At 51.4% G+C, this 25,622-nt stretch overlaps 2 protein-coding genes across 7 annotated transcripts in view; one reads left to right on the top strand and one right to left on the bottom strand.

Moving 5' to 3' along the window:
- The window catches only part of PAPLN (papilin, proteoglycan like sulfated glycoprotein), a 34,037-nt gene extending 18,320 nt beyond the window's left edge, over positions 1-15,717 (top strand). Inside the window, exons 16-28 of the mRNA XM_081229747.1 lie at positions 2,460-2,540; positions 2,708-2,963; positions 3,970-4,090; positions 4,424-4,538; positions 5,543-6,020; positions 6,802-6,939; positions 7,075-7,199; positions 7,462-7,615; positions 8,244-8,381; positions 9,069-9,196; positions 9,303-9,411; positions 11,730-11,896; positions 14,278-15,717. Coding sequence (XP_081085873.1) covers positions 2,460-2,540; positions 2,708-2,963; positions 3,970-4,090; positions 4,424-4,538; positions 5,543-6,020; positions 6,802-6,939; positions 7,075-7,199; positions 7,462-7,615; positions 8,244-8,381; positions 9,069-9,196; positions 9,303-9,411; positions 11,730-11,896; positions 14,278-14,420 — 2,153 coding nt within the window. The 3' untranslated portion in view covers positions 14,421-15,717. The remainder of the gene's footprint in view (positions 1-2,459; positions 2,541-2,707; positions 2,964-3,969; positions 4,091-4,423; positions 4,539-5,542; positions 6,021-6,801; positions 6,940-7,074; positions 7,200-7,461; positions 7,616-8,243; positions 8,382-9,068; positions 9,197-9,302; positions 9,412-11,729; positions 11,897-14,277) is intronic.
- Positions 15,718-15,835: 118 nt separating this feature from the next.
- Positions 15,836-25,622, bottom strand: part of NUMB (NUMB endocytic adaptor protein) — a 173,501-nt gene continuing 163,714 nt past the window's right edge. For 2 of the 6 annotated variants that reach the window (XM_081229754.1, XM_081229755.1), the window contains exons 10-13: positions 24,474-24,767; positions 22,375-22,524; positions 19,992-20,138; positions 15,836-18,830 (exon numbers count right to left, since the gene is read on the bottom strand). In XM_081229754.1, the coding sequence (XP_081085880.1) occupies positions 18,115-18,830; positions 19,992-20,138; positions 22,375-22,524; positions 24,474-24,767 (1,307 nt within the window). In that variant the 3' untranslated portion in view covers positions 15,836-18,114. The remainder of the gene's footprint in view (positions 18,831-19,991; positions 20,139-22,374; positions 22,525-24,473; positions 24,768-25,622) is intronic. The other 4 variants (XM_081229756.1, XM_081229757.1, XM_081229759.1 and 1 more) reach the window with 2 other exon arrangements.

Raw genomic sequence — 25,622 nt, forward strand, 5'->3', positions numbered from 1 at the left:
TTATTTTTTATTTATTTTTGGCTGCGTTGGGTCTTAGTTGCGGCACGCGGGATCTTCGTTGAGTCATGCAGGATCTTTCGTTGCGGCGCCTGGGCTTCTCTAGTTGTGCTGTGGGTTCCAGAGTGCGTGGGCTCTGTGGCTTGTGGCACGCAGGCTCTAGTTGAGGTGCGTGAGCTCAGTAGTTGTGGCACACGGGCTTAGTTGCCCCGTGGCATGTGGGATCCCAGTTCCCTGACCAGGGATCAAAACCGCATCCCCTGCATTGTAAGGCGGGTTCTTTACAACTAGACCAGCAGGGAAGTCCCCAGTTTTATATATATATGTATGTGTATAAGTATATATGTTCTTTTCCATTATAGTTTATCCCAGGATATTGTATATAGTTCCCTGTGCTATATATACAGTAGGACCTTGTTGTTTATCCATCCTACATGTAATAGTTTGCATCTGCTAATCCCAAACTCCCCATCTATCCCTCCCCCACCCCCCTCCCCCTTGGCAGCCACAAGTCTGTTCTCTGTGAGTCTGTTTCACAGTCACTGTGAGCATTTTGGGGGTGTCCGGCTAGTATTCTTTTGGGCATCATTTAAAAAAAATTCCTATTATCCTCATTTTATCTACTCAGCCTTTTGCATTTTTTCTCTAATATTTTGTGATGAAAATCTTTTTAAGAACTTAATATTGAGGTGGTTAAACGTCATACAGCATAAAATTCACCCATGCTAAGAATACAGTTCGTGATTTTTAGTAAGTTTACTAAGCTGGACAAGAGACGATGAGAAATTTGGATCACACAGGAAAGTTGAAGAGCTGTGTGGTGAGCAGCCACGTGCGCACCAAATTCACAACTAATATTTTGTTGTAATTACTTTTTCATCATCTACTCTCTATACCTTCATCTATTAATCCAATTGTTTTTAATATAGAATTTTTTTAATTGACATGAAAATCAATAACACAGTTAACCACTTTAAAGTATACAGTGTGCTGTTTTTATTTATTTATTTATTTTTGGCTGTGTTGAGTTTTCCTTGCCGTGCACGGGCTTTCTCTAGTTGCGGCGAGCGGGGGCTACTCTTCGTTGCGGTGCGCGGGCTTCTCACTGCGGTGGCTTCTCTTGTTGCAGAGCACGGGCTCTAGGCGCGCAGGCTCAGTAGTTGTGGCTTGTGGGCTCGGTAGTTGTGGCACGTGGGCTTCAGTAGTTGTGGCTCACTGGCTCTAGAGCGCAGGCTCAGTAGTTGTGGTGCACGGGCTTAGTTGCTCCGCGGCATGTGGGATCTTCCTGCACCAGGGCTCAAACCCGTGTCCCTTGCATTGGCAGGCAGACTCTCAACCACTGCGCCACCAGGGAAGTCCAAGTAGACAGTGTGCTCTTATTTGTTGTGTTCACGATGTTGTACAACGACCAAGTCTCTAGGTTCAAAAATTTTCATCACCCCGTATAAGCACCCTGTACCCATCAAGTAATCACTCCCCATTAACCCTAGTCCCCTTCCCTGGTCACCTGATCTGCTCCCTGTCTCTATGGATTTGCCAATTCTAGATATATCAGATAAAAGGAAGAGCAGACCTTTTGCATCTGGCTTCTTTCACTTAGCAGAATGTTTTTGAGGTTCATCCAAGTTGTGGCATACATCAGCACTTCATTCCTTTTTACAGCTAAATCACATTCAGTTATATGGATGTATCCAATTTGTTTATCCATTTGTCTGTTGATGGATATTTGGGTTGTTTTCACCTTTTGGCCATAATGAATAATGCTGCTATGAACATATTCATGTAGGAGTTTCTGCGTGGGTGTGTATGTTCAATTCCCTTGGGTATATATTTAGAAGTGGAATTGCTGGGCTATATGGTAACTCCATTTAACTTTTTGAGGAACTGCCAGGCTGTTTCCACAGTGTTGCACCATTTTACATTCCCACCAACAGTGCTTGGCTTTCCAGTTTGTCCACATCCTCGCCGACACTTGTTATTTCAGTCTTTTTTGATTAGAGTCATCCTAGTGCATACGAAGTGGTGTCTCCTTATGGCTGTGATTTGCGTTTCCTTAATGACTGATGAAGGAGAGCATCTTTTCATGTGCTTGTTGGCCATCTGTGTGTCTTCTTTGGAGGAGCGTATGTTCAAGTTCCTTGCCCATTTTAAAATTGGATTGTTTATCTTTTCATCAGTCCAATTAAAAATGTGTATCATTTTTTGTTTTATGTCATTGGGATCAAACATAAACGCTAATTTTACATGTGGCTTTTCCTTTTGCTGAACACGGAACATGAGCATTTTCTATGAGATCAAAGACTCTCTTGAAACCTGGGAAGGGTGTTGACAAAAACACAAGTCGGCTCCTTTTTCCTTCTACTGTCCTGGGTTCCCCAGGTCCTGCCTGAGTAGTGGGGTGGGAGCAGATGTTGGTGGGGGTGGCCTTCCCTCTGCACCCTGACTGCCCCGGCTCCCTGCAGAAGTCCCCAGCATGCAGGACATGCACACCAGCCCCAGGGACCCGTGGATGTCTCTGGGCCCACGGGAGGCCCCCGCCTCAGGTGAGAAGCTCAGTGGAAGCCCCCAGCCCCGGGCCCTTAAGGTGGAGATTGAGGGTGGCGGCAGGTGGTTTGGGGGGATCGGGAGAGGTGGGTCTGATACAGACACAGATGGAGGGTGAGGAGCCAGGTGGAGACATCACATAACCTTTGCTTCCTCTTCTTTCTAGATTTCAGAGACCAGTGGTGGGCACCCCAGGAGCAACCCTCAGCTCGGGGTAACCCCAGAGGCGACCACAGCCCACACCTGCCAGCCCCGGGCCCAGCCCTATCTCTGCGGCACTCCTCACACCAGCAGCCCCTGCGGTTTGGCTTGGGGTCCCGTGACTGCAGACACAGCCCCCATGGGTGCTGCCCCGATGGCCACACTGCGTCTCTTGGGCCGCAGTGGCAAGGCTGCCCGGGGGCCTCATGTCAGCAGAGCAGGTGGGTGCCTCTTCCTTCTCCCTAGGTCGAAGAGGGAAGGTGTGTGTTCAGGGGGTGTGTCCGATGCACGGGCAGTGTCTCTGCTCGGAGAGGGCGTGGGTGGCTTAGCAGAGCTCCAGGCTGAGCTGCCCTGATAGTGCAAAACCGAGGGCTTGGCTTCCTCTCGCTGAGCTCCTTAACCTGCCGGCTGTGGGCAAACCCCCTCCTTTCTCTGCAGAAGTCAGCCTGTTGAGATGTAGCCTGAGGCTCTGGGAAGGCAAGGGGGCTATGATTCTAGCTCTCCGATCCAAACCAGGCCCCCACTCCCTCAGGGGCTGTGGTGCTAAGGGCTGAGATCCGGCACCCAGCAGCCTGGGGGTGATTCTCAGCTCAGCCACTTACCAGCTGCGTGCTGGGTGACTTGGGGCAAGTTATTAACCTCTTTGATCTTGGCTTTCTCTGCTGAGAATTGGGAACAATGACAGCCACTGACTGGGGTTCCTTTGAGGCTGAAACGAATCACATGGTGCCTGGCACATAGAAGGTGCTTTGATATGTTCCTTCTTTCAGCTTCCTTCCCAGCTCCTGGCTGGTGGAGGGGAAATAAGTGGTGGGCTCCTTTGACACCCTCTTCTGCCACATCGCCCAACTGCTGCCATTTTGTAAAAACTCCCTGGGAACCTGGTATTTGGGCAGGTTCAGGTGAATTTCCCCCTCCTCGGTTTTGTGGTGGGCTGTGTGAATTGAAGATCTCTCAATTATTAAGGGTTCAGCTCTGCTTATTGTTTTCCTGTTGCCCTCACTGGGAGCCTCTAAGCGGTCAGTGGACATGGCAGAGACTGGGGTTCACAAAATGGTTCTCCCTGCACGTGGGACAACCCGTCTCCCACGCGGATCTTCACCCGGTCAGCCCCTGGCTCAGGGAGCCTCAGAGCCTGGATCCTGGGATGCAGGAAGCTCAGGGTCCCTGGTAGGGGTGGGGGTCAGGGCTGGGTGGTGAGGGGAGGGCTGTGTGATGTCTGTCTAGGTTCGGGTGCTGTCCTGACGGGGTGTCTGTGGCTGAGGGGCCCCATCAGGCTGGCTGTGCGAGCTCTTATGGACGCAACAACACCGGGAGCAGGCTACAGTCGAGAGAGGTGGCTTCCACGGTAAGTGTCTGGTCACGTGAGGGGCAGGAGTCCAGCCCCCGAGGCTGCTCAATGCCACTGCGACCCAGGCTCTTTGCAGCTTTAGCCTTGGAGAAAGGAGGTCCCTGAAGCCGGCTGGCCTCTGGAGGGCATAGGGCTTCAGTGACAGGCCTGGGCTGGAGCTGGGGGTTCAGCCAGCGTTCTCCTGGCCTCTGATCGGCCCCCAGGGCTGGGGTTATGCTCCGTGTGTTCACAGTTCTGCCCCTTGTCCTGCCATCCTCCGCCTGGCAACCTAGAGTTCCCGCCAAGAGCCAGACCTATTTCTAACTTCCCAACCTTGGGCTTCCTCCCCAGGCCCAGCAGAACGAGCCCAGTGAGTGCCGGGGCTCCCGGTTCGGCTGTTGCTACGACAACACGGCCTCTGCGGTGGGCCCTCTTGGGGAGGGCTGTGTGGGCCAGCCCAGCTACAGTGAGTGGATGCACCCCTTCTAGTCCTTCCTGGTGGGGAGGCTCTGGTCCCACTGTGCTTGCCACCCCACCCAGAGCCAAGAACCTTCCTACTGCCTTGGTATTGCTCTTCCACAAATACTTACTGATCACCTACTAGGTGCCAGGCCAGAGAACGGTGCCAGATTATTATCGTGTCCAACGGTTTGCACTTGTCGCCGCCTGGTTGCTTGTGGGAGTTGGGGAGAGTTGTCGGTGGGGATTCCACAGAGAAGGAAGGCTGTGCTGCCCCCAGGGCTCAGCCCCCTCCAGAGACAGGGTGGTCAGGGCTGGGATGGACAGGGTGTCCCCACCCTGCCTGGGATGAGTCCTGGAGGGAGGGCTGTGAGGCGGGTGCATGGGTGGAGCGCCAGGGACCATGACAGGGACGTTGGAAGCCAGGTGGGCTGGTGGGCTGAGTCTGCAGGGGGCTGGGCACCTGGATGGGCTTTAAGCAGGGGCCAGCATGGTCACATCTGAATGTGGAGAGGGAGCAGGCTGTGCCTGGGAGGAGAGCGATTATTATGGGCAGGCTGGGGGCTGGAGAAGGTTCAGAGCTGGTGAAGGGCCCTGGGAACAAGGGTGGGCCCCTCACTGGGCATCTTCACAGGCCTTTGGGGGCTCAGGGCTGGGTCCTCATTGTGAGCTAAGCACAGCAAGGTTTGGCCCTGGGGTTGCTCTGTGTGCGCCCTTGGGGCCTGGGTCAGGTGGGGAAGAGCACGAGGGAGCCTGTCCAGGGAGCTCACGGCCCTGACCTTTGGATGGCTCTAGTTCTGGGGGTGGAGGCGGACGGGGATGATTCTGGAGGCTGCTGGGTTCCCAGCCCAGGGCAGTTCTGGGCAGTGAACAGACTGTCCCCAGGGCTGGTCAGGGGGCCCAGTGTAGATGTGCTCCATACCCTGGGAAGGGCCTCACTCCTACGTCCTGGGCAGCGTTTGCAGCTTTGTTACTGGGTCCTGGTGACCTGCGTACTCCCTGTCCCCTCAGTGTACCCCGTGCAGTGCCTACTGCCCAGCGCCCATGGCTCCTGCATGGACTGGGCCGCCCGCTGGTACTTCATCGCCTCTGTGGGCCGGTGTAACCGCTTCTGGTATGGTGGCTGCCATGGCAATGCCAATAACTTTGCCTCAGAGGAGGAGTGTGTGAGCAGCTGCCGGGGACCCCAAAATGGGCCCCGCCGACACGACCCCGGGGCCTCTGGCCAAAGCACCCATAGAGACAGTGGCGGCAGCGGTCCTGGGGACCAGCAGGAAGCCAGCCGGCACGGGACGGGGCCTGTTGTCCAGAGAAAGCCCTTGCCTTCCGGTGGCCTCTGGTGGCGAGATCAAGAGCCTGGGCCGGGGGCCGTGGACGACAGACAAGCCTTTGGAGAAGGGCCCCAGGGCCAGGAGCTTGGGCCCAGTGCCGCTGGACTGGGAGGAGACGCAGAACCACCAGCGCCACCTTCCCACAGCTCCTCCTACAGGTGAGGCCCACCTTCCCCAGGTGGGATGGGGGATTAGCGACCCAGGCCCAAGGGCTGAGCCTTTTGGAGCTAAAACCCTGAGGTCAGCTGGGCCCCCCTCCATCCCTAACCTGGAATCTTCCAAACAGCCCAGACTGGAGGGTCTTGCTACCATCATTCTACAGATGGGGAAGCTCAGGCTTTGGAGACATGAGACTTGCTCAGGGTCAGGCAGTCGGTGGATGGTGGTGCCTGGACTCTCCAGCAGATCTTGCCGGTATAGCCCAGGGCCTGTCTAGTTGAGGCCTAGGTTATGAGCTCATGACCTTTGGCAACTCATCCAAATTCTCGAAGCCTCAGTTTCTTGACCTGTAAAATGGTGATGTGATCTCATAGGTTTAATGTGGGTCTTATTTGTTGTTAGTCTTGTGACTGTCATATTAATGAGATTTGGGAAGATTAAAAACAAAATAAATAAAACAAAACTTTGAATTCCAAAGGGATCAGGCATGTGTTTAGCCCCCCACCTGAACCTAGTGTTGCTTTTCTCCCAGCCTCTCCATCCCTGGGCTCTGTGCCTATTCTGTGCTCTTGCAGGAACAGGTTGAGGTAGCAATGCCTGGGGATATTGGGGGGGGGCGCGGGGTAGGGCGGATTCCTGAGTCCTCAGGCTTCTGGAGCTTGGCTTCCCCTGGGACCCTCTGGCCCCATAGGTGCCCAGGACGGGATGGGCACCAAGCTTTCTGTGTAGTGAAGTCCCTGGTCCCGGCACTCATGCAGACCCTCCCTCCCACCTTTCCAGGATCACCCTGGCAGGCTCGGAGCTCTCCCTGGTACAGGTGGCCCTGGGGCAGCTGGTGCGGCTCTTCTGCCCAGATGACAGCTCCCTGGACCCCCACGCCAGGTGGCAGAAAGACGGGCGGCCCATCTCCTCTGCCAGGTGTGTGTGCAGCCTGCACAGTTCCTCTGATCTTATGGGACGGGTGGGTGAGTGTGGGGCGATGGCGCCTCTTATGGGAGCCAGGCTCATTGTTGCCTCAGGAGCCCAGAGCTCAAGCGCCCTCTCTTCATTCAGGCACCAGCTGCAGCCCGATGGCTCCCTGGTCATCAGCCCCCTGCGGGCAGAGGATACTGGCACCTACAGCTGTGGCAGCACCAGGCCAGACCGTGACTCTCAGAAGATCCAGCTTCGCATCACAGGTCTCTGTCCCCACCCCTCCGCAGTGGGTTCTCACGGGCCCCGGGGTGGGGTACCGGCCGGGAGGGCCTGGGCCGGGGGGCCTCCACACTGGAGGACTAGTGTTTCCTTGGGCCAGGGCCTCCTGGTGGCAGGGACCACATGCTCCAGCTGGGCTCGTGGCCCTCATTTCTCCATCGGTCCCCCGCCGGCCCCATGGCCCCCCCTTCCTTCCACCCCCTTCTCCTCACAGCTCACCCCTTGCTTCTCCTGGCCTCATGACAGGGGGTGATGTGGCCGTGCTTCCTGAGGCTGAACCAAGGCACTTCCCTCAGGCCAGGGACCCAGCCCTGGGCCACAGTCCTCGGGACCCCAGCCTAGGGGGCGGTTCTGGGGGCCGGGGGGCCGTCTCCTCCTCGCACCCACGGCCCACGAGCAGGTAACAGTGTGCAGTGCTGTCCCGCTCGTGGTCTGCCCCACTGAGGCTGGGGTTAGGGGAGGTCTCGGAGAGAGGGGGGAGGGTGGGTGGTCCCAGGCCAGCGTGTGCTGTGAGCAGGCTTGCTGGCCCCTGCTCAGGGCTCTGTGAGGGGAGGGCTGGGGAAGCATGGCTCCCAGAGCTCAGCTTCTGGAGGAGGAAGGGGACCCCGCCCACCACCCCGAGCCGTGGGGCATGGAGCCGGGGCCTGGCCCAGGCCTCAGGAGCTGAGGGAGGGGAGGACACCGGCAGCTAGAGGGCCTGAGAAGGCCTTGAAGAAGGGCAGTTCACGGAGGGGACGCAGAGAGCTGGGGGTGCCCAAGTCAAGGACCGGGAGGCAGACGCGCAGGGCGGGCGGGCGGGCGACAGTCGGAGGTTCTGGGTGGGGAGGTGAGATAAGCCACAGGTGTCTTTTAGACCCGGTCCCAGATGTCTCAACCGGAACAAAGGGGTGATGTTGGGAAGCGGAATCTGGCTGGAGAGGGGGAAGGGGCCCACGAGGCTGTGCAGAGGTCCTGTCCCCTGGCGTGGGTGGGAGTGGGGGAGAGGCAGCGGAGGACCCCCTCACGGCCGTGGGGTGCTTGCTCTGCAGGCTGCATCTGGACCGGCACCAGCCTGGGGTGGTGGACGCCCATCCAGGCCAGCAGATCTGGCTGACCTGTCATGCCGAAGGCTTCCCATCCGCAAGCGTCGAGTGGCAGAGAGATGGGCAGCCCCTCTCTTCTCCCAGGTTCGTTCAGCTCCTTTCCCCTCCCTCCTGGCCGGCCTCCAGCTGCACTCCCACTGGGAGAGGGAGCTGCAGGTGCCCCCTGGTCCTGAGCAGGACCCCAGGCCCCTTGAGGGTTGGAGCTGTGGCGTCGGGCTCCTCGGGCAGACTGCATTTGGGTCTCTGGGCCTTTCCGGAGTGTGGTTAGCGGACAGAAGGAAGGGCCTGCTAACAGAGGTGGCAGCTGAGCGAGGAAACGGAGGCGGACACACTTCTGGCTGTAATCACAAGGGCTCACGTTTATTGAGCCCGTTCGGAGGTGAGGCTTCTCTCCTCCGTATGACCTGCAGAGGAGACCAAATAGGTGGGTGCTATTTTATCCCCATTTGACACGCACAAGCTGAGCACCACACAGCTCCTAAGTGGGAGAACCAGGACTGAGCCTAGTAAACAAGTGTAGCAAAAACTAGAAACCCAAACCAGAATTATTTTGTATCAGAAAACTTGTTTATTCAGGCTCTAAAGTCAGGCATCTTTAAGGAGAGTGCCAGCAGCTGGAGGGCCTCAGGGCCTGAGGCCAACTGGCCCTTGGTCAGATCCCACTGACAGCAGGGGCTGCTCAGCCTCTCACCAGGGGAGGGAAGATCCTGCCCCTCCTGCCCCCTGCCAGGCGCCTTGGGGTGGGGACGCCTGATTGTGCTTGGCCCCTAGACACCAGCTGCAGTCCGATGGCTCCCTGGTCATCAGCCGCGTGGCTGTGGAAGATGGAGGCTTCTATACCTGTGTTGCAGTCAACGGGCAGGACCGAGACCAGCGCTGGGTCCAGCTCAGAGTTCTGGGTAAGGCGGCAGTCCCGGGCGGGAGGGTGAGTGTGGCCGGTGGCCTCTGAGGTCAGGTGGGGCAGGATGGGCGTGGTGGCTGACAGTGCCCCCTCCTTGGGCCCAGGGGAGCTGACAATCACAGGGCTGCCCTCTACGGTGATGGTGCCAGAAGGTGACACGGCCAGGCTGCTGTGTGCGGTGGCAGGCGAAAGCGTGACCATCAGATGGTCCAGGTAAGGCTCTGCTCCAGGCCGGCCTGGCCCTCGGGCCCTCGTACCTGAGGGGGTACAGCCCAGAGGGGGTGCACCTTCCTGCAGGACGCTGCAGTCACCACTGCCCCCACCCCTTATTCTTCCACTCCCGCCTCCCGGCCTGGTGTCAGGGAAGGGGGGGCTTCCGACACACGCAAGCCCCCTGGGACTGCTCTTTTCTGTTGGTGGGGCTACCCCGGGTTTCTCAACCTCGGCACTGTTGAGATTTTGGGCTGACGTGTTCATCTGTTGGGGTGCGCTGGAGGACGTCTTGCAGCATCCAGGCCGTCTACCTGCCGGATGCCGGCGGTGCTCCCTCCCAAGTCATGGCGATAAAAAGCCTCCAGATGTTGCCAAATGTTTCCTGGGTGACAGAATCTCCACTGGCGTTGAGAAACCCTGGGCTGCACACAGCTTTGAGGACTTCAGTGGTCTTTAGCCCCAAATCTGTTGGTCTTTTATTCATTCAGCGGTTTTTTGCCCACTTCCTCCTTGCAATATGTCAGGATTGGGCTAGGCTCTGGGGATCCTGGGGTAATCTGAGCCCCCCAGAAACTCCCAGGCAGGAGATGGCCCAGTGTCCCCCAGGCTCCAGAGGTTTGCCCTAAGTGCGTCTGTGCACAGTGGGGTGAGGTTGTCTCCTGTCTGGGAGAATGGATGAAGGGAAGGATGTTCTTGGTCAAGCCTCAACTGTGAGTATTGGAGCGATGATGCCAGGATGGGAATAGGCCCGCACACTGGCAGGAGCGGTGAGGGTCACGGAGGTCGGCTGCTTCTCTGTGGCCTTGATGCCAGGGAAGGTGGTGGGAGCCTCTGCAGGCTTCTCAGCTGGTGCTCTCAGCCGGCCCTGCCCTGATCAGCTGTGGCTGTGATTATCCTATCAGGCCTGGATCTTCCCAGCAGCAAACATGCTCAGGACACCCCTCTTCAAAACAAACAAACATAAACACACCCTCCTCTGACCCAGTGTTTCCCTGCAGTGGGGTCCTGTATCGCGTCCCCTTCATGCATGGCTGTTTACATTGTCTCGGTCTGCTCACCTCCCTGCTGCCAGCTCAGCCCTTGCCCCGGGGCCTCTCCTCCACCCCCGCACCCCCATGCCAGGGACACTGCCCTGACCGAGGTCACCAGTACCTCCCTGTTCCTCAGTCCTTGAACAGACTCAGTCCCACATGACCTGCAGTCTCCTTCCTGCTTCTCCAGCTGCTGCTTCTCTTTTCCTGGCCCGCTCATCACATCCCTCTCTCTGAGAGGCTGGTGTACCTTGAGGTCTGTCCTTGGTCCTCGGCTTTTCTCTCTCTCACTTCACCTTGAGTAGCCCTGTAGACATGAAGTTTCCAGGACCATCAGTGCTGAGACACTACCTGGGTCCAGACCTCAAATCTGATGCCTCCTGGTGTCTCACAGCACCCGAAATGCAAAACGGGGGAAAATAACCTCACCATTCACTCCTCATCCTGCCCTGAACCTCCCCGCAGTGGAGGGGCACCACCACTGCCCAGTAACCAAGCTAGGAACCTGCTACCCTTGATCTTTTCTTCTCCCCCACCTCCCACCTCTGACCCTCACCCAGGTCCCTTTGCTTTACTGTCTCGTCAACTTGTGTGCACACCTGCGGCAGCCACTCCCCTGGCCTCTGCCCTCGGGCTTGTCCCTGCCTCGGGCTTGTCCCTGCCCCACGCTGCGGTTGGTGATGCTTTCCAAGCACACGTGGCGTTGTCAGTCCTGCTCAGCTCACACCCCTCGCTTACCCCCAGGATCCGGTCCAGACTCCTGACCGGAGCCGTGCACACCTCCTCCTACGCCCACTCTCCTTGCTCCAGCCGTGGCTTTCCTTCAAACCCCCGAGTCCCCCTGTCCTCCGTCAGCCAGCCGCTCCTCCTCACCTCAGGTCAGGCCTCGGCCAGCTGTCCTCCTTAGGGAAGGCTCCCCTACCACCTGCACCCCGCCCCACCTCCTTGGAGGCAGGGATGCTCATGTCCTTCATCCCGCTGCTTAGAGGACCTCTGTGGACGAAGAGGGAGAGAGAGACACTCCTGGGGATAAGGGGCAGAGCTACACTTAGATCAGCTGGTGTGAGTCCACCTCACTTCCAAGGTATTTTGCTTCGGCGTTGCTGGTCTATCATCTTGGTACCAGACCCATCCCTTCCTTAAGGTGAGGGGCCGCGAAGAGGGAGTCGTTGGCTCTGGAGTGGCCTTGGGTCACCTCTTCCCCCTGGCCCCGGGAGGGCTGGCACAGCTTCCCAGGGCCTGAAGATGAGGGCCTGGACAGCTCTCCCAGCGTCCTCTCCCCTCCAGGAACGGGCTGCCGGTGCGGGCCGATGGCCACCGTGTCCACCAGTCCCCGGATGGCACACTGCTGATCCACAACCTGCGGGCCAGGGACGAGGGCTCCTACACATGCAGCGCCTACCGTGGAAGCCAGGCGGTCAGCCGCAGCACCGAGGTGAAGGTGGTCCCGCGGGGTAAGGAAGGCCTACCCCAGGCATCTGCTTGTCCTTGAGAGCTGGCTGCCTGCTGCAGAATGCGGAGGGGGCAGGCTCTGCAGTCCAAGGGACTCAACTCCAAATCCTGCCTCACCTTGCCAGTTCCTGGTAGTGTGACTTGGAGCAGGCCAGTTGTCATGGGGCTTGAAACAGCCCTGGGAGAGAACTGCCAGGGCCTTTCCGTGCTGGTCAGCCTGGATGGTCAGGCCTGGCTGCCTCCTGTCTGTGGTGCTGAGGCTGGAATTGGCCAGGCTAGAGGTTGAAGTCTGGTAGAAATGTTGCTTAGTGAGCGGGACTGACAGTGGGCTTCCAGTCTGTGAGCTCCTTCATACAGCGACTGGGACGCACGTCCCAGGGCCCAGCACGGTGCTCAGCATCACCAGGTGCTCAGAGGCTCAGTGACAAGAGTATGTGCCTGCGGGAAGGCGTTGCCTTGGCCAAAGCACTGTCCTGCAGGGGCCACTTTTCACCTCTGTCCTGCCCAGCAAATAGATCCTTAGACGTCTGTGTATTTACCAAACTTACGAGACTTGAGACAGGCCAGAAGGCAGATTTATGTGAGGAGAGCTGTTAGGAGGATCCAGATGGGCATGTTTGTGATTAGCTATAGACATGTCTATCTGGGAAGCTAAATTGTAATCAGAAATGTGGTTGATGCTGAAGTTTGGTGGGGCTCCTCATGTGGTGTGACGTGACTGCCTTCCTGGATAGGACACTATGGCCTCAGTCCAGTTACCTTTCTCCCGCCCCGTTAGATGAGCGTTGCTAATCTTACTTTTTTGTGTGTGGGCGGCAGGTGGGGGACCTTTCTTGAGGAGACGCTCTCTCCCTCCCTCCTTTAACAGTGCTCCTTCCATCATTAGGCTGCATGTCATCTGCTGTCGCCCGTTTAAGCTTTTTGTAGCATTTCACTGCTTGAGGCTGTCTCACTGTGCCCTATTCGTGGTTTGGTGGCATGTTGGAACTGCAGTGTTCGAATCAGGGTGGGGGGCCTTGTGCTAGTCACACTCTGGTGTAAGGGACATACTTCTACTGTGAAGACCTCTCAAGCTTTTTGCCTAAAAGTTTAGGGTGAGAAACAGAAAATATTGTAGGGTTAAAACATGGTGGGGGGGTCACTCACACTTTTCTGAGTGAGTGGGAATGCTATGGGGCAAAACAGTTACGTGCTCACATTCATGGTTACTATGTGCCCCAGGGGCTATTATCATCTCCACTTCAGATAAGAAAACTGAGACACAGAGAGCTTAAGTCATATTAATTTGCCCAGAGACCCCCAGCTAGAAGTGGCAGAGCCATGATGGAGCCCAGGCAACCAGCGTGCTTCACCAGCAAGCCCAGCACCTCCTCACCTCTGGCCGTGATGGGTCCAAGGGCTGCAATGGCTGAGATAAAGTTGATACCAAAGTTATGATTTTTAAGAATAGACATAGATGGCTTGCTCTTTATGTAAAGGTAGGTAGTTCGTATTCTTGTATTATCGATAAACCAAGCCTTTATACAGCCGTCCACTTGTTAGGTACGGTCTTTCAGTTGTATTTTGGGAGGAAGCAGGGGAGAGGGCATGGAGTAGGCCATCCCCAGCCCCATGAGGTGACTTCAGGGAGGTGCTGCTCAGGCCTAAGCCAAGCTGAGTCATAAGAGCCCCTTCCAGAAAGAAAAGGCCACTTCAGTGCTAAGATGAAGCAGCAGGATGAAACTCTCACAGGGATTTATAAGATACTGAAGCTTCCAGTAAATTCAGAGGGGGAGGCAACCAGCGCTTTGCGCTCGATGTAGTATCAGTGCCACAGTTCACAGCCTGTCCTCCTATCACCTTGCCTAATACTCTTTGCTGTCTCTGGGGGAAGTGGACAAATTGGAAAGATGGGGAACTAAGTGACTAAGCCGGGGCCACTGAAGGCACAAAACTTTTGAGGTGGGAGGAAACCAGCAGTGAAAGAGAGAACACAGCCTTTGCCGACTCAGTTGTGCTTAGGGCTGACCCTGCTCTCTTTTCTGCCCCATCCAGAGGCTGCAACAGTGTCGTCCAGCTCTTGAGGTCTCAATGGTCAGGGCAGGGGGTTAACTTCCAGAGATGTTTAATCGTCCAGGCAGTCAATATTTGGGAGTCTGTGATGGGCTGTGCACTGGGCCAAAGCTGCAAAAGAAGGGGAGGACCACTGCATGCTGACGTGAGGCCAGTGACCATGGAGACTGAGAGCCCTCCCACAGCTGTACATACAGGTGTCACAGGGTTACAGAGTGACAGCACTTTCCTTTCAGGGAATTGAAACGAAACGAAACGAAACGAAACGGTAGGGGAGGGTTCTCAGCCTACACAGAGCTTTCTTACCACCCTCTCCCCCGTTGTCTCGCAGCGCTGGCCACCGCGCCGAGGGACCCCGGCAGGGAGTGCATCGACCAGCCGGAGCTGGCCAACTGTGAGTTGATCCTGCAGGCCCGGCTCTGCGGCAACGAGTACTACTCCAGCTTCTGCTGTGCCAGCTGTTCCCGTGTCTAGCCTCCCGCTCAGCCCATCTGGCAGCAAGGATACAACTCAGAGGGCTGGGAGAAGGGAAGACAGGCTCTCGGTCTCCCCCGTGTGGCTGGCAAAGGGAGTTCTCCAGAGACACTGGCCTCTTCAAAGCTGCTCCAGCTGTTGGGCACCAGCGGCAGCCTCCCTCTGGAGTCCCAGCAGTGTTGGCTTCTCTGACGTACCACACGCGCCTGCTGAGTTGTCAAGAAAAAGCATCTATTTGGATAAGGACACCCTTCACTTTACAACTTGCCTCTAAAATTTTTTATACAGGATCAGCTCACTGTGTTTTAAAGAAAGCTACCAGGGTTCTCACTTCATTTACAGCTGTGTGGGGAGGTGTGTAATGATCTCACAGTTAATACCTATCTTCTACGGGAACACTAACTCCTGTTGTGTCAGGGAAGCATACTTTGCTCAAACTAGGTCTCATCTGGGGTCCAAACAGTGGTTCATTGCTTTGGTCCCTCTCGCCCTTCTAGGTAGCATAGCAGCCAGCTTCAAATCCCATCTGTGTGTAGGGTCATTAACAGCATGATGTTTGTGAAAACTGTCGACGAAGTGGAATATAAATGAAAGGCTCAGTATAGGGATTTGGGGTGAAAGAGCAGCCACTGCATCATTATCTGAGTATGAAAGAACTAGAAAAGCTCCTTCCTTTCATCAAGAGGCTGGAGCCCTCCTCCCGAGGCGGACATGCAAAGCCAAGCCGTGAGGATCGTCTCACACCTGCAGGGAGCAGATGGGCCTGTTCGGTGCAGTGACCAACAAGGAGCCTCTCCTCCTCAAGCCGGAATCTCTGATGCACAATACTTGCTGCCAGATAAAAACCAGACTGTTGGGCTTCCCTGGTGGTGCAGTGGTTAAGGATCCGCCTGCCAATGCAGGGGACGCGGGTCTGAGCCCTGGTCCAGGAAGATCCCACATGCTGCAGAGCAACTAAGCCTGTGTGCCACAACTACTGAAGCCCGTGTGCCTAGAGCCCGTGCTCCGCGACAAGAGAAGCCACTGCAATGAGAAGCCCGCGCACCGCAACAGAGTAGCCCCCGCTCGCTGCAACTAGAGAAAGCCTGCGTTGCAGCAACAAAGATCCAACTCAGCCAAAAATAAATAAGTAAATAAAACAAAAACAGACTATTATAAAAAACAGCACCAGCAGGATTGGGGGGGACCAGTGGAGGGGAGGGCGATGTAATGCAGGGAAGTGGTTTCAGAAATGGTTTGAGTTGGAAGAGGTCATTCTTCCTCTCTTGGAGCCTCTTAATTCCTTGCTGCTAAATCAAGAGGCCTGGTTTCCGTGAGTTTCCGAGTTTCTTTCCACTTTAACCTTCTACACATCCTCCAGAGGACTGGCTGGGCCTAGTAACAGAGGTTATTCTGGGACACAAGAAAGACAGGCATTACAGGGAAAGGTGACTTTTTTTATTATCAACACACTGGCTGGAAAAGACAAACAGCTGCATCATGGGTGAGTGATACTTCTTCTTGGTCTACCTCTCATTCAACAAAAGAAACGTGGTGGCACAGGTCTTTTTTTCTTTTCATTTAAAAAAAAATATAGAGGTGCATCCCTTTCCCTAACCATGGCTGGTTTTGCTGTAGAAATTGGAAAATAAGGGCTACTTTCTTGGACTCCCCCGTTCTTTAGTTAAATTAGTATTTGGCAAATTTGTGACACACTTCAGAAGGTAAGTTTGAGGTTAGCTAGCTTTTCTTGGAACTAGTCACAGAGTAGTGGGGTAAGGTTAGAGGTGAGAGTGAAACTCAATCTAGACCAGTGGTTCTCAACCTTCTTCCATACTGGGAGCTTTTTAAAAAAACTGCACCTGGGGTTCTACTCCCCAGAGATTTTGATTTAATTGGTCTGGAGTATGGCCAGGCATGAGGATTTTAAAATCTCCCAGATGATTCTAATATGTATTCAAAGTTGGAAACCACTGCCCCAGCCCAACTTCTCAGAATGTGAATCTTGTTAAAATGCAGATTCTGATTATTAGGTCTGGGGTCGGCTGAGGTTCTGCATCTCTAAGCAGCTGCCAGGTTGAAGTCTGCACTTTGAGCAAGAAGAATCTGACATCAGAGATGCGCTTAGGAACAACCAAAGCCTAAAGTGTGGATACAAATATGAATTTTAAGAATATACTAGTCCCAGTGAAAGATTTTCTAGCCATCAACCTAGAAATCTGTGGCGGCAGTAGAATGGAGAGAGGACAAGACCAAAAAGAACCAAAACTCAGTTGCTAATAAAGAAAAGGGGAAAGAATAGCCCTTCATGGCCAAAAGCTTCTACCACGAACATTTATTTCTGTTAAAGCAGATTATAAATTCTCATCAGTACAAATATATATAACTTACATTTGATTGTAAGGCCAACGTTCAAAAGTAAAAATGAGATGGGATCTCATGTTGTTACCAGAGGTCAAGTGGCTGCAACTGGCAAATGGGATGTTCTGCTCACCTGGAGGGAGAGGGATGGACACACACCCCCCGACATGCACACGCACCCGCAGTGCTAATAAAACTAGAACCTCCATCCCCACAAAACTCGTGGGAACAAAACTTACTTAAAGGACAAAGCAAAACCCACCAAGACCTACACGACAAACCAACACAGTAACCTGTGTTCCTGTCTATGGATATGATTATGTCATTGTCACCTTAGTGTTAAAACAAAGTAAAGGATTAACATAAGGAAACTGCAGCAATATATAGAAGAAAATACATATTCTCTATTTAGATTGATTCCATTAAAATAATGACATTAGAATTTCTTTATAGGTTTAAAACCAGGACAATACTGCTCACTGTTTATTTAAAACTACAACCTAGTTGACTATATTGGTCATAAGCATGATTGTTGTTGCAATGTGCTACTTACAGTAAATGATACCAAGTAAGCTAAGGATCCCGTCTGCAACTTCCAACTCTTCCTCTTTTTACTTCAATAGGCATAATGATAAATCAATCTTATGTACAATTTCTTACAGCTAACCCTTTACCTTTGGCAAGATTACTTACAACTCATACAACTTTTTAATAGTGAGAACTATTTAAAATATTCTAAATGCATAAAAATAAAGATTTTGGCTTTTTGATATACATTTATAATATTTATTCTTACTCAAAATGGAAGCTCAACTTTACCCCTAAAATATAGCTCTGCCGGGCGGCTCCTGACGTGCCCTCCTGGGAGTTCTGGCAGCACAGCCTGCCTCTTGTCCCCAGCCCAAGCACAGGCCACCCTGTTTTTGATCTTTAAGACAGGCCAGTACTGAGACAGGAGGCAGGTGAATGGCCTGAAAAACAAAGGGAGATGGTTTTGCTTCCCGTTGTGTTTTATATTCCAGTAAATGTGCTTCGAATACAGGTTCCTGTTCAGATACTTCTGCCTCTCTGTTGCCAGAGATTTGTGAGGGGCTGAGGGAGGAAGAGGGGGGCAGAGGGTAACATTTCCTTAACTTCTTTAGTCTAACTGCAAGGCAGCTCTTCTCTAGGAATGGTTTTCTCCACTTTTTTCAATCACCCCTTCAGCACTCTATGCCTGGACATGCTCCTGGGGACCTTTGGGATTAGTGAAAAGCATACTGGTGTTGGGAACACAAAGTCCCCTTTGCTCCTTTGACCTCCACCCTCCGCCCTTGCCTAAGTACAGACAAAATACGTAAACCATAAGGACAGATTAAAGTTCAATTTCAAAAGTCTTCTGTAAGTCACTGGAGAAAGGGTTGGTGGGGGAGGGGTTAGTACGCTGCTTGGACTTGCTTTCTAATGCGGCCCACTGGGCTTCGAAAGGATCCACTGGGCAGGTGCCTGCAGAAACCTCTGTGTGCTTGTCTCCTGAGGCCAACCTGCCATCGTCTACACCATTGAAAGCTGCAGAACCGTTGAGGTGCTGAGCAGGAGGCTTAAAGAAGGGACTGGCAGTGGCACTGCTTGTCTCGTACGGAGGGAATGTCTGCTGCTTCACCAGGCTGGGAGACTGATGGGGTTGGGCAGCCTGAGGGTGGCCTGCGGTGCCAAACACGTTGGCAACCATCTGGGAGGGAGTGATGCCCACCACAGGCACGTTAGGGGCTGGATAGGTCATCCCGTTAGCCACAGGGTAGGACTGGGCAGGGACAAAGGCTGGCTGCAGGGGTGGGACCACACCCACTGGCACAGGCTGAGAGGTGAGGAATGCATTTCCTTGGAAAGGTGGCGCAGGCTGGGAGATGGCACTGGGTGGAGGAGGTTGGAGAACTGGCTGCAGAGGGGCAGCTGAGGCCTGGGGCTGCTGAGCCCGGACGCACTTGGACACCTCTTCCAACCAGCGGTCGGCCTCAGAGGGAGTGCGTCTGTGACCAGCCTGGAAGAGACCTGGAGAGACAGCACCAGAAGATTGACCCCACTCGGTCCCTGGAACCAACGAGAGGAAGAGAGGAGAGAATCAGAATTATTAGGGGCTTCTTTCTTCACCGGATAATCTTGGCTATTTGAATGAGCCTAACGTGGAACAAGCCCCCCAGTGGGATATTCTTGTGGTTTGGGTAGGTGGGAGGAAAGTCTCTATTACCAGGTTTTGTGGTAGAACAGGGAGAACCCATGAGACCATGTGGCTATCTCAGCCACACTGAGGAGCTGCTAGATATGGCTCAACTGCATCGAACCAAGGCTGCTGGCTGGTATCAGAACCCATCCCCACCATTGCTGTGGCCTGCACATACTCTAAAGGGCCCGAGGTAATTTACCTTCTGCTCTAACAGAATGAAAAGAAAATAATAAGCGACTTGGTGCCGTACTTTGTGGCCCCTTCCTGGCTTCCAGACCTATGTTGTCTTCCTGGTGAACTGCCTTCAACGTTATTAAAATTTTTTTTTGTTAATAAATGTTCATTATAGAAAAACTAGAAAGTATAGAAAAGCAAATGTAAGGTGCTTTTTGCAGCCTTTTCTGTAGGCCTGCCATTGTAAGAGGCAGAGTTGTCTCTGTACAGGCATGGCCACGGATCCACATCCAGGCATAGGCTCTCTTGAGGTAGGGCCCAGGAATCTGGATATTATGAAGCTCTATGGGTGGGTCTATAGTCCTAAGAACTATGAACCTAACCTCTTTAGTTCCTCTCTGACACCATCCTTTCTTTTCTCCTTTTTTCTTTTTTTAACTGGAGTATTGTTGCTTTACAGTGCTGTGTCATTTTCTGCTGTACAGCAAAGTGAATCAGCCACATGTATACATATATCCCCTCTATTTTGGACTTCCCATTTAGGTCACCACAGAGCACTGAGTAGAGTTCCCTGTGCTATACGGTAGGTTCTCATTAGTTACCGATTTTATACATAGTAGTATATATGTGTCAATCCCAATCTCCCCATTCATCCCCTTGCCCCCTTGGTATCCATATGTTTGTTCTCTATGTCTGTGACACCATCCCTTCTTAGTAGCAGTTTACTTCCAAGAGGGATCATACTTTTCCTAAAAGGACGCCTCCCTGGTTCCCACTCAGCTAAATGGCTGATTTTTGAACAAGGGTCACTTATCTGATCCCAGAATCCTCACCACCGTCTGTGGTCACCTTACCCGAATGTGTGGCTGCAATTCCCTTGTTAGCAGCATCAGGGGCATAGGCCCAAGGGTTGGTTTCACGCACAGGCATTGCTACGGGTGCTAGAGCAGTATGGGCTGGCTTAGCAGCAAGCACATGGAAGGCTGAGTCAGTGCCATTAGCTACAATGGGAGCAGACAACACCAATGTAGTTAAATTCATGCAGGGTGTACAGGTGGCCCCTTGGAGCTGGGTCAGTCAGGCCAATGTGCAATACTGGTGGAACAGATAAGACAGAAAAGTTGGTGTTGGGATAACCATGCCATTTGCAATGGATACACAAACCTTTTGGCAAAGAGGGAATTAGAGGATGTAATTAAAATGGGTGTACTGATAAAGATGTATGACTCTTTTAGGAAAATATGTGTATGGAGAGAGAGGAAATGAAGACTAGAAAAACAATTTCAAATTAAGTTGAACAGAGCTGCTTTGTATTACAAGCAGGAAAAAGTAACTATTCTAAGATACAGCTTAGCCTTTGGCATAATGATATAGATAAAGTATTTTCTTCTCCTACCACTATTCCAAAAGATCAAATTATGCCAACAATAACAACAATGATTAAATACAATAATTCCTTATTATGTGCTAGGCACTATGCTAACAGTACTTTAGTGTGCATCATCTCAATTAATTCTCTCAAAACCCCCATATTACAGATGAGAAAAATCAAACTTGGTATATGTTTTCATATGCTTAATAATTTTTTAATTTGCTACAGAATTAATTTCATCTTTTTTAAAGGTTTTTTCCCCCTCAGTAATGTTTGTAATATCTCAAGGCACCTACTGTTCTTTCCTGTCTCCCTTTATTAAAATCTCCTAACCCTTGCTCCTTTACTCCAGACATCTATTCCATCACTTTCTATTCCTTAGCCTAGCTCTCTGTATTTCATATGGAACAGACAAGCAGGCACCTTCTCCTGCCCTACACCAATCAGTCCCTCTTTAGGACTCAGCGACTATGCTTATGGCATTGGTATGATTTACCCAGGGCTTGCCTAAAAGACTAGCTTATCCACACACTGAGAGTCCCTTAAAGGCAGGGAAAGGACTATATTCTATTCAGTTTTGTACACCCACTGCCCTGTAAATAGACACAGAGTAAGTAGAATGTAACAGGAAGTATATTCAGAAAGACCTGGGTTTAAATCCTGGCTGTGTGACTTGGGCAATTTACTTAACCTCTCTGAGCCTCATTTTCCTTATCTGTGATGCCCACCTCAAAGGGTTGTTGTGAGGATTAAATGAGATGAAAAAATGCATGAGTCCTCTTACCATGATGTATGTGGCAGACATTGTGCTAAGTGCCCAATAAATTGTGCCTATTATTATTGGTAGTATAAATATTTGTTAGATGAAATGAAAAGCCACTTGGTGCACATGACTATTAAGGTTTGTTTTTTTTTTTTTTTAAAGAGACTCCCTCCTAGAGGAAAAGCATGCTGTAGCTTTTCAATAAGAGCAGGCAAAAAACGTCTCCACAGAAAAACTTTTTCTGAGCTCTCTCCCAAAAGAAATGAAGAAAGATCAATTATAGGAGGTCAAATTCTAAAAGTCTGTAATTTATGTTATACAGACTCTTTGCTGACCTTTGAGTCAATACCAACTATTAATTCAGTATCTCTGAAAATAACAACTTTTACTAATTCTTCAATGCCACAAAGGCTAATTTTAGGATGCTTGTTATGGAAAATGAAATGAACTGAAGTACCTTTTCCTTTATGGACCTCTTGTGACAGGGTAGAGACTAGATGAGTCCAGTCTTGGCACCACTGATATTTTGGGCCAGATTGTTCTTTGTTGTGAGGGTGGCTATTGTGTACACTGCAGGATGTCTACTGCCATCCCTGGCCTCTACCAGGATGCCAACAGTAAGCACCCACTACCACACTGTGAAACCCAAAAAACGTCTCCAGATGATGGATACCGAATTTTCCCTGAGGGGTCAAAATCACCCCAGGTTGAGAACCACTGTGCTAAAGAAAGCATAAGGCTAGAACCAACTCTGATGACTGCTGTTTCTGCAGAACCGGCTGGATACTCTGACTCTTAACAGTTAAGTAGCAAATAAAGCAGTGGGTTGGGACTATAGATGCTCCTGACAGAATGGGATGAAAGATGGGTAGGTACGTGCAAAATGACAAATGCAGACATCTCAGGAAACAGGAAGGGGAACAAAGCACAAAGACACTGTCAAATAGGGAAATTTAACGATTCTGAGATAATCTCAAACAGGGAAATTAGTGGGTATGTCCAGGTCTTGGGAAGCTCAGAATGCCAACTTACAGTTAGTGAGCAGTGTCATAAAAGTACTAGTTTCAAAGAGAACACGTGAGCAGGCTAAGTGGGCACTAACCTTGAAAGGCAGGAGACTGTGGTGCCACCACTGTCACTGGTTTGGTCATTGGGGCGGATGAAAAGGGATCCTCGGAGGGTGTACTGAAGGCGTTGGTGATCTGTGAGCACAGGGAGCTGATACTCTCCGCTTCCCCTTCTACCTCTGGCACTGCAAGACAAACAGAAGATGGCTCCAGACAGAAAAACGGAACGATCCTGAAACAGAACAGTATCACACAAGGTGGCATTTTACACTGACTCTCTTATTTGTGGAAGGAAAAGATGCAACTGTCAGGTGGGGATATAAAAGCAGCTTCAAAAAATTTCCTGACCACTATTCACTGGCTTTTCACATGAGAAGGTATAAAATGATAACAATTCCTGTACTAAGGTCTATCTTCCTCCCTTGCAAATCCCCAGATTTCCTTATTTCCTCTCCTGTGTGACACTGTTGAGAACTTGCTGTTCTCTTTTTGTGCCAAGATGTTCAGTCAGTAAGATCAACCTGTTTTGTCTTCCGACCAGGTCCCAAGGCTGTGGTCTGAGTTAAGTTCTGCAACCCTCCAGTGATTCTTGTCAAAAAATGGGTTAAAGTCAGGGGCACCAGTGGGTGCTCAGTCCTTTTCTCTGTAATAAACTACGACAGTGTGATCACTCTCATTTTTTTCCAAAGTACCAAGTACCTGAGCTGTGATAACATGAAAAAGTGAACTGAGGTCCAGGACTCGAGAGGCTCTGCTCTTAATATTGACTCTGGGGGGCTTCCCTGGTGGCGCAGTGGTTAAGAATCCGCCTGCCAACGCAGGGGACACGGATTCGAGCTCTGGTCCGGGAAGATCCCACATGCCATGGAGCAACTAAGCCCGTGTGCCACAACTACTGAACCTGTGCTCTAGAGTCCCTGAGCCACAACTACTGAACCCGTTTACCACAACTACTGAAGCCCATGCCCCTAGAGCCCGTGCTCTGCCACAAGAGAAGCCACCAAAATGAGAGGCCTGTGCACTTCAACGAAGAGTAGCCCCCACTCGCCGCAACTAGAGAAAGCGTGCATGCAGCAACGAAGACCCAACACAGCCAAAAACAAACAAACAACAAAACAAAACAAAAAAATTGATGCTGGGATACTTCTGTGTCACGGAGGAAGCTAATTATATGTGCTGAACCTCTGTTTGCTCAACTGTGGAAAGAGAATAATCGTTTTTGTTTCCCATCTGCTCCAGAGGAAGACTGGAAATGAGGTACTTGAAGCATCTGGAGTTTCCGTTTTTACAGGAGATGAGAGGTGAAAAGACCCTCAGTAATCATCTAGTTCTTTAGGCTGAGTTTTATCCGTCAAAGAACTTAACCCTCTGTGCTTCTGTACCACCAGCAGTGGGAGTGCCCTATGGAGACAGAGCTTCCTCGGATTCGGTTACAGCACTGGCTCAACATGTCTCAGAGCGAAGTAAAATAGGGCCCAATAAAAGCACTGACCAGATCCGACACCTTAGCTCCGGATCTTATGATGAGGACAGAGCTACCAGGGCTGGCTCAGCTGTACACAGGCCACACAAAGGCCTGTGTGGCAGTTCTGAAAGGTAATGAATATGTGTGAGCAATCCCACTGTCTCTGATGAACAACGGATCTTAGATTTATACAGGAGACCCGTTTAGAGTTTCCTCCCTACGGAGCCAACCAGCCACAAGGACATTGAGAACTTATCCATTTCTTCTGGTACATCTGACAGTAATGCTATTTAACTGGATGTGTTTCCAAAGCCTTTTAAATTAATTCCCTGCTGGGTCCCAAATGGCAGAATAAGAATGGAAACTTGAGACCCTTGATGTTTGGAAGCAGGTACGCTTTCATCAGGACAAATCACAAACCTTGTAGCTCAGGCTGGGCATTCCCATCATGTCTCTGTTACCTATTTGTTGAAGAGAAATGAACGACTCACGTCCCTTACTCTCCATGAATCTCCATTTTCTTCCAATGGGAAATGATACAAGATATGTAACCACCAACCAGCCTCAGAAAGAGGGGTGGCTAGTTTGATGGGACCAGTGACTCCACTGGAAGTGATGGTAACGCTTCAGTGCCAGAGCACCCAGTGAGTGAGGTGGATGCTGCATTACCTGCATTTTTTATGGGGAAATCAGTCTTCCTCTGCATAGTGGAAGGCAACTCGTTGATGCGCAGGGATAGCTGGCGTTTAAAGGGTGACATCTTCTGGCTAAGAGCAGGAAATCCTCGGAAAGAGCCTTGGCGAGCAAGTTGTTCAATTGGTGCGTGCCGGCGTGGGATGGCGTGAGGATTGTTCATCTCCAGCGAGGCGGTAGCGTCCGAAGTGGGAGAGGTGGGAGAGGACGGGGATGGGGCAGTGTTGCCAGGGGCCACTGATGAACCAACCACTGTCTTATCTGTTTCAGCTCAAGAAAGTCAAGAGAAAGAGGACCTTAGCAATGTCTTCAAATAATTTGAGCTTATATCGCTGAGGAACTCAAAAACTCTTCTAGGCCTTTTTACCCATCTCCTTAACCATGTCTCTTAAAAGACAGGTTAGAAGCGGGGCTCAGATCTCCTATTTTTCAGACAAATAAAACGTTTAGTAATCTACTACATGTCACATGGCATATCTACTAAGACACAAATATTAGATCTTTTATTCCCATGCAGTGATTAAGACTTTGAACAAGATTAAACAAAACAAAACAAAACAAAACTACCTATGAACTCCTAGCAAAAGGTCCTTTAAAGAATGATGGTTCACAGTTTTCAATATTTGTTTGCTTTTTTGTTTGGGGGAGAGGATTTAGGAGTGGCAGAGTCAGAAAGGTCTAAATAAGCATAAGTTTGATTAGATGTTAAAGAATGTCTTAAAGCAGACATGGACATTAGGCATTTGTGGCTCATTTGAATAAAAGCATACAGAAGTAAAATTTTAAATTGGAGTAAACATAAATACAAGACTGTTTCCATGTGAGTATCCACTGTGTCCCATTCTGATTGTGGTAAATCTCTACTCCCCTCCCCTCACAATCCTCTGTAGATGCTAGGACTCGATTTTGGCAGCTGCTGTGTGTATCAAAAAGTATTCTTTGGTGGTATTAAAGAATGTGCATCCAGTCTGAAAATCACTGAAGCATACTAAATAACAGGTATACATACTACATTTTCTAATTAAAATAGCATGGTGTTTTTTTATTCTTTGGTATCCTGGCACAAATGTTTATAAGAAATGAAAAAAAAATCACAATCAATAATTTAATTTCAAATAAAAATAT

Source organism: Mesoplodon bidens (assembly GCF_964165515.1).
Source record: "Mesoplodon bidens genome assembly, chromosome: 3".
In the NCBI taxonomy this organism is placed as follows: domain Eukaryota; kingdom Metazoa; phylum Chordata; class Mammalia; order Artiodactyla; family Ziphiidae; genus Mesoplodon; species Mesoplodon bidens.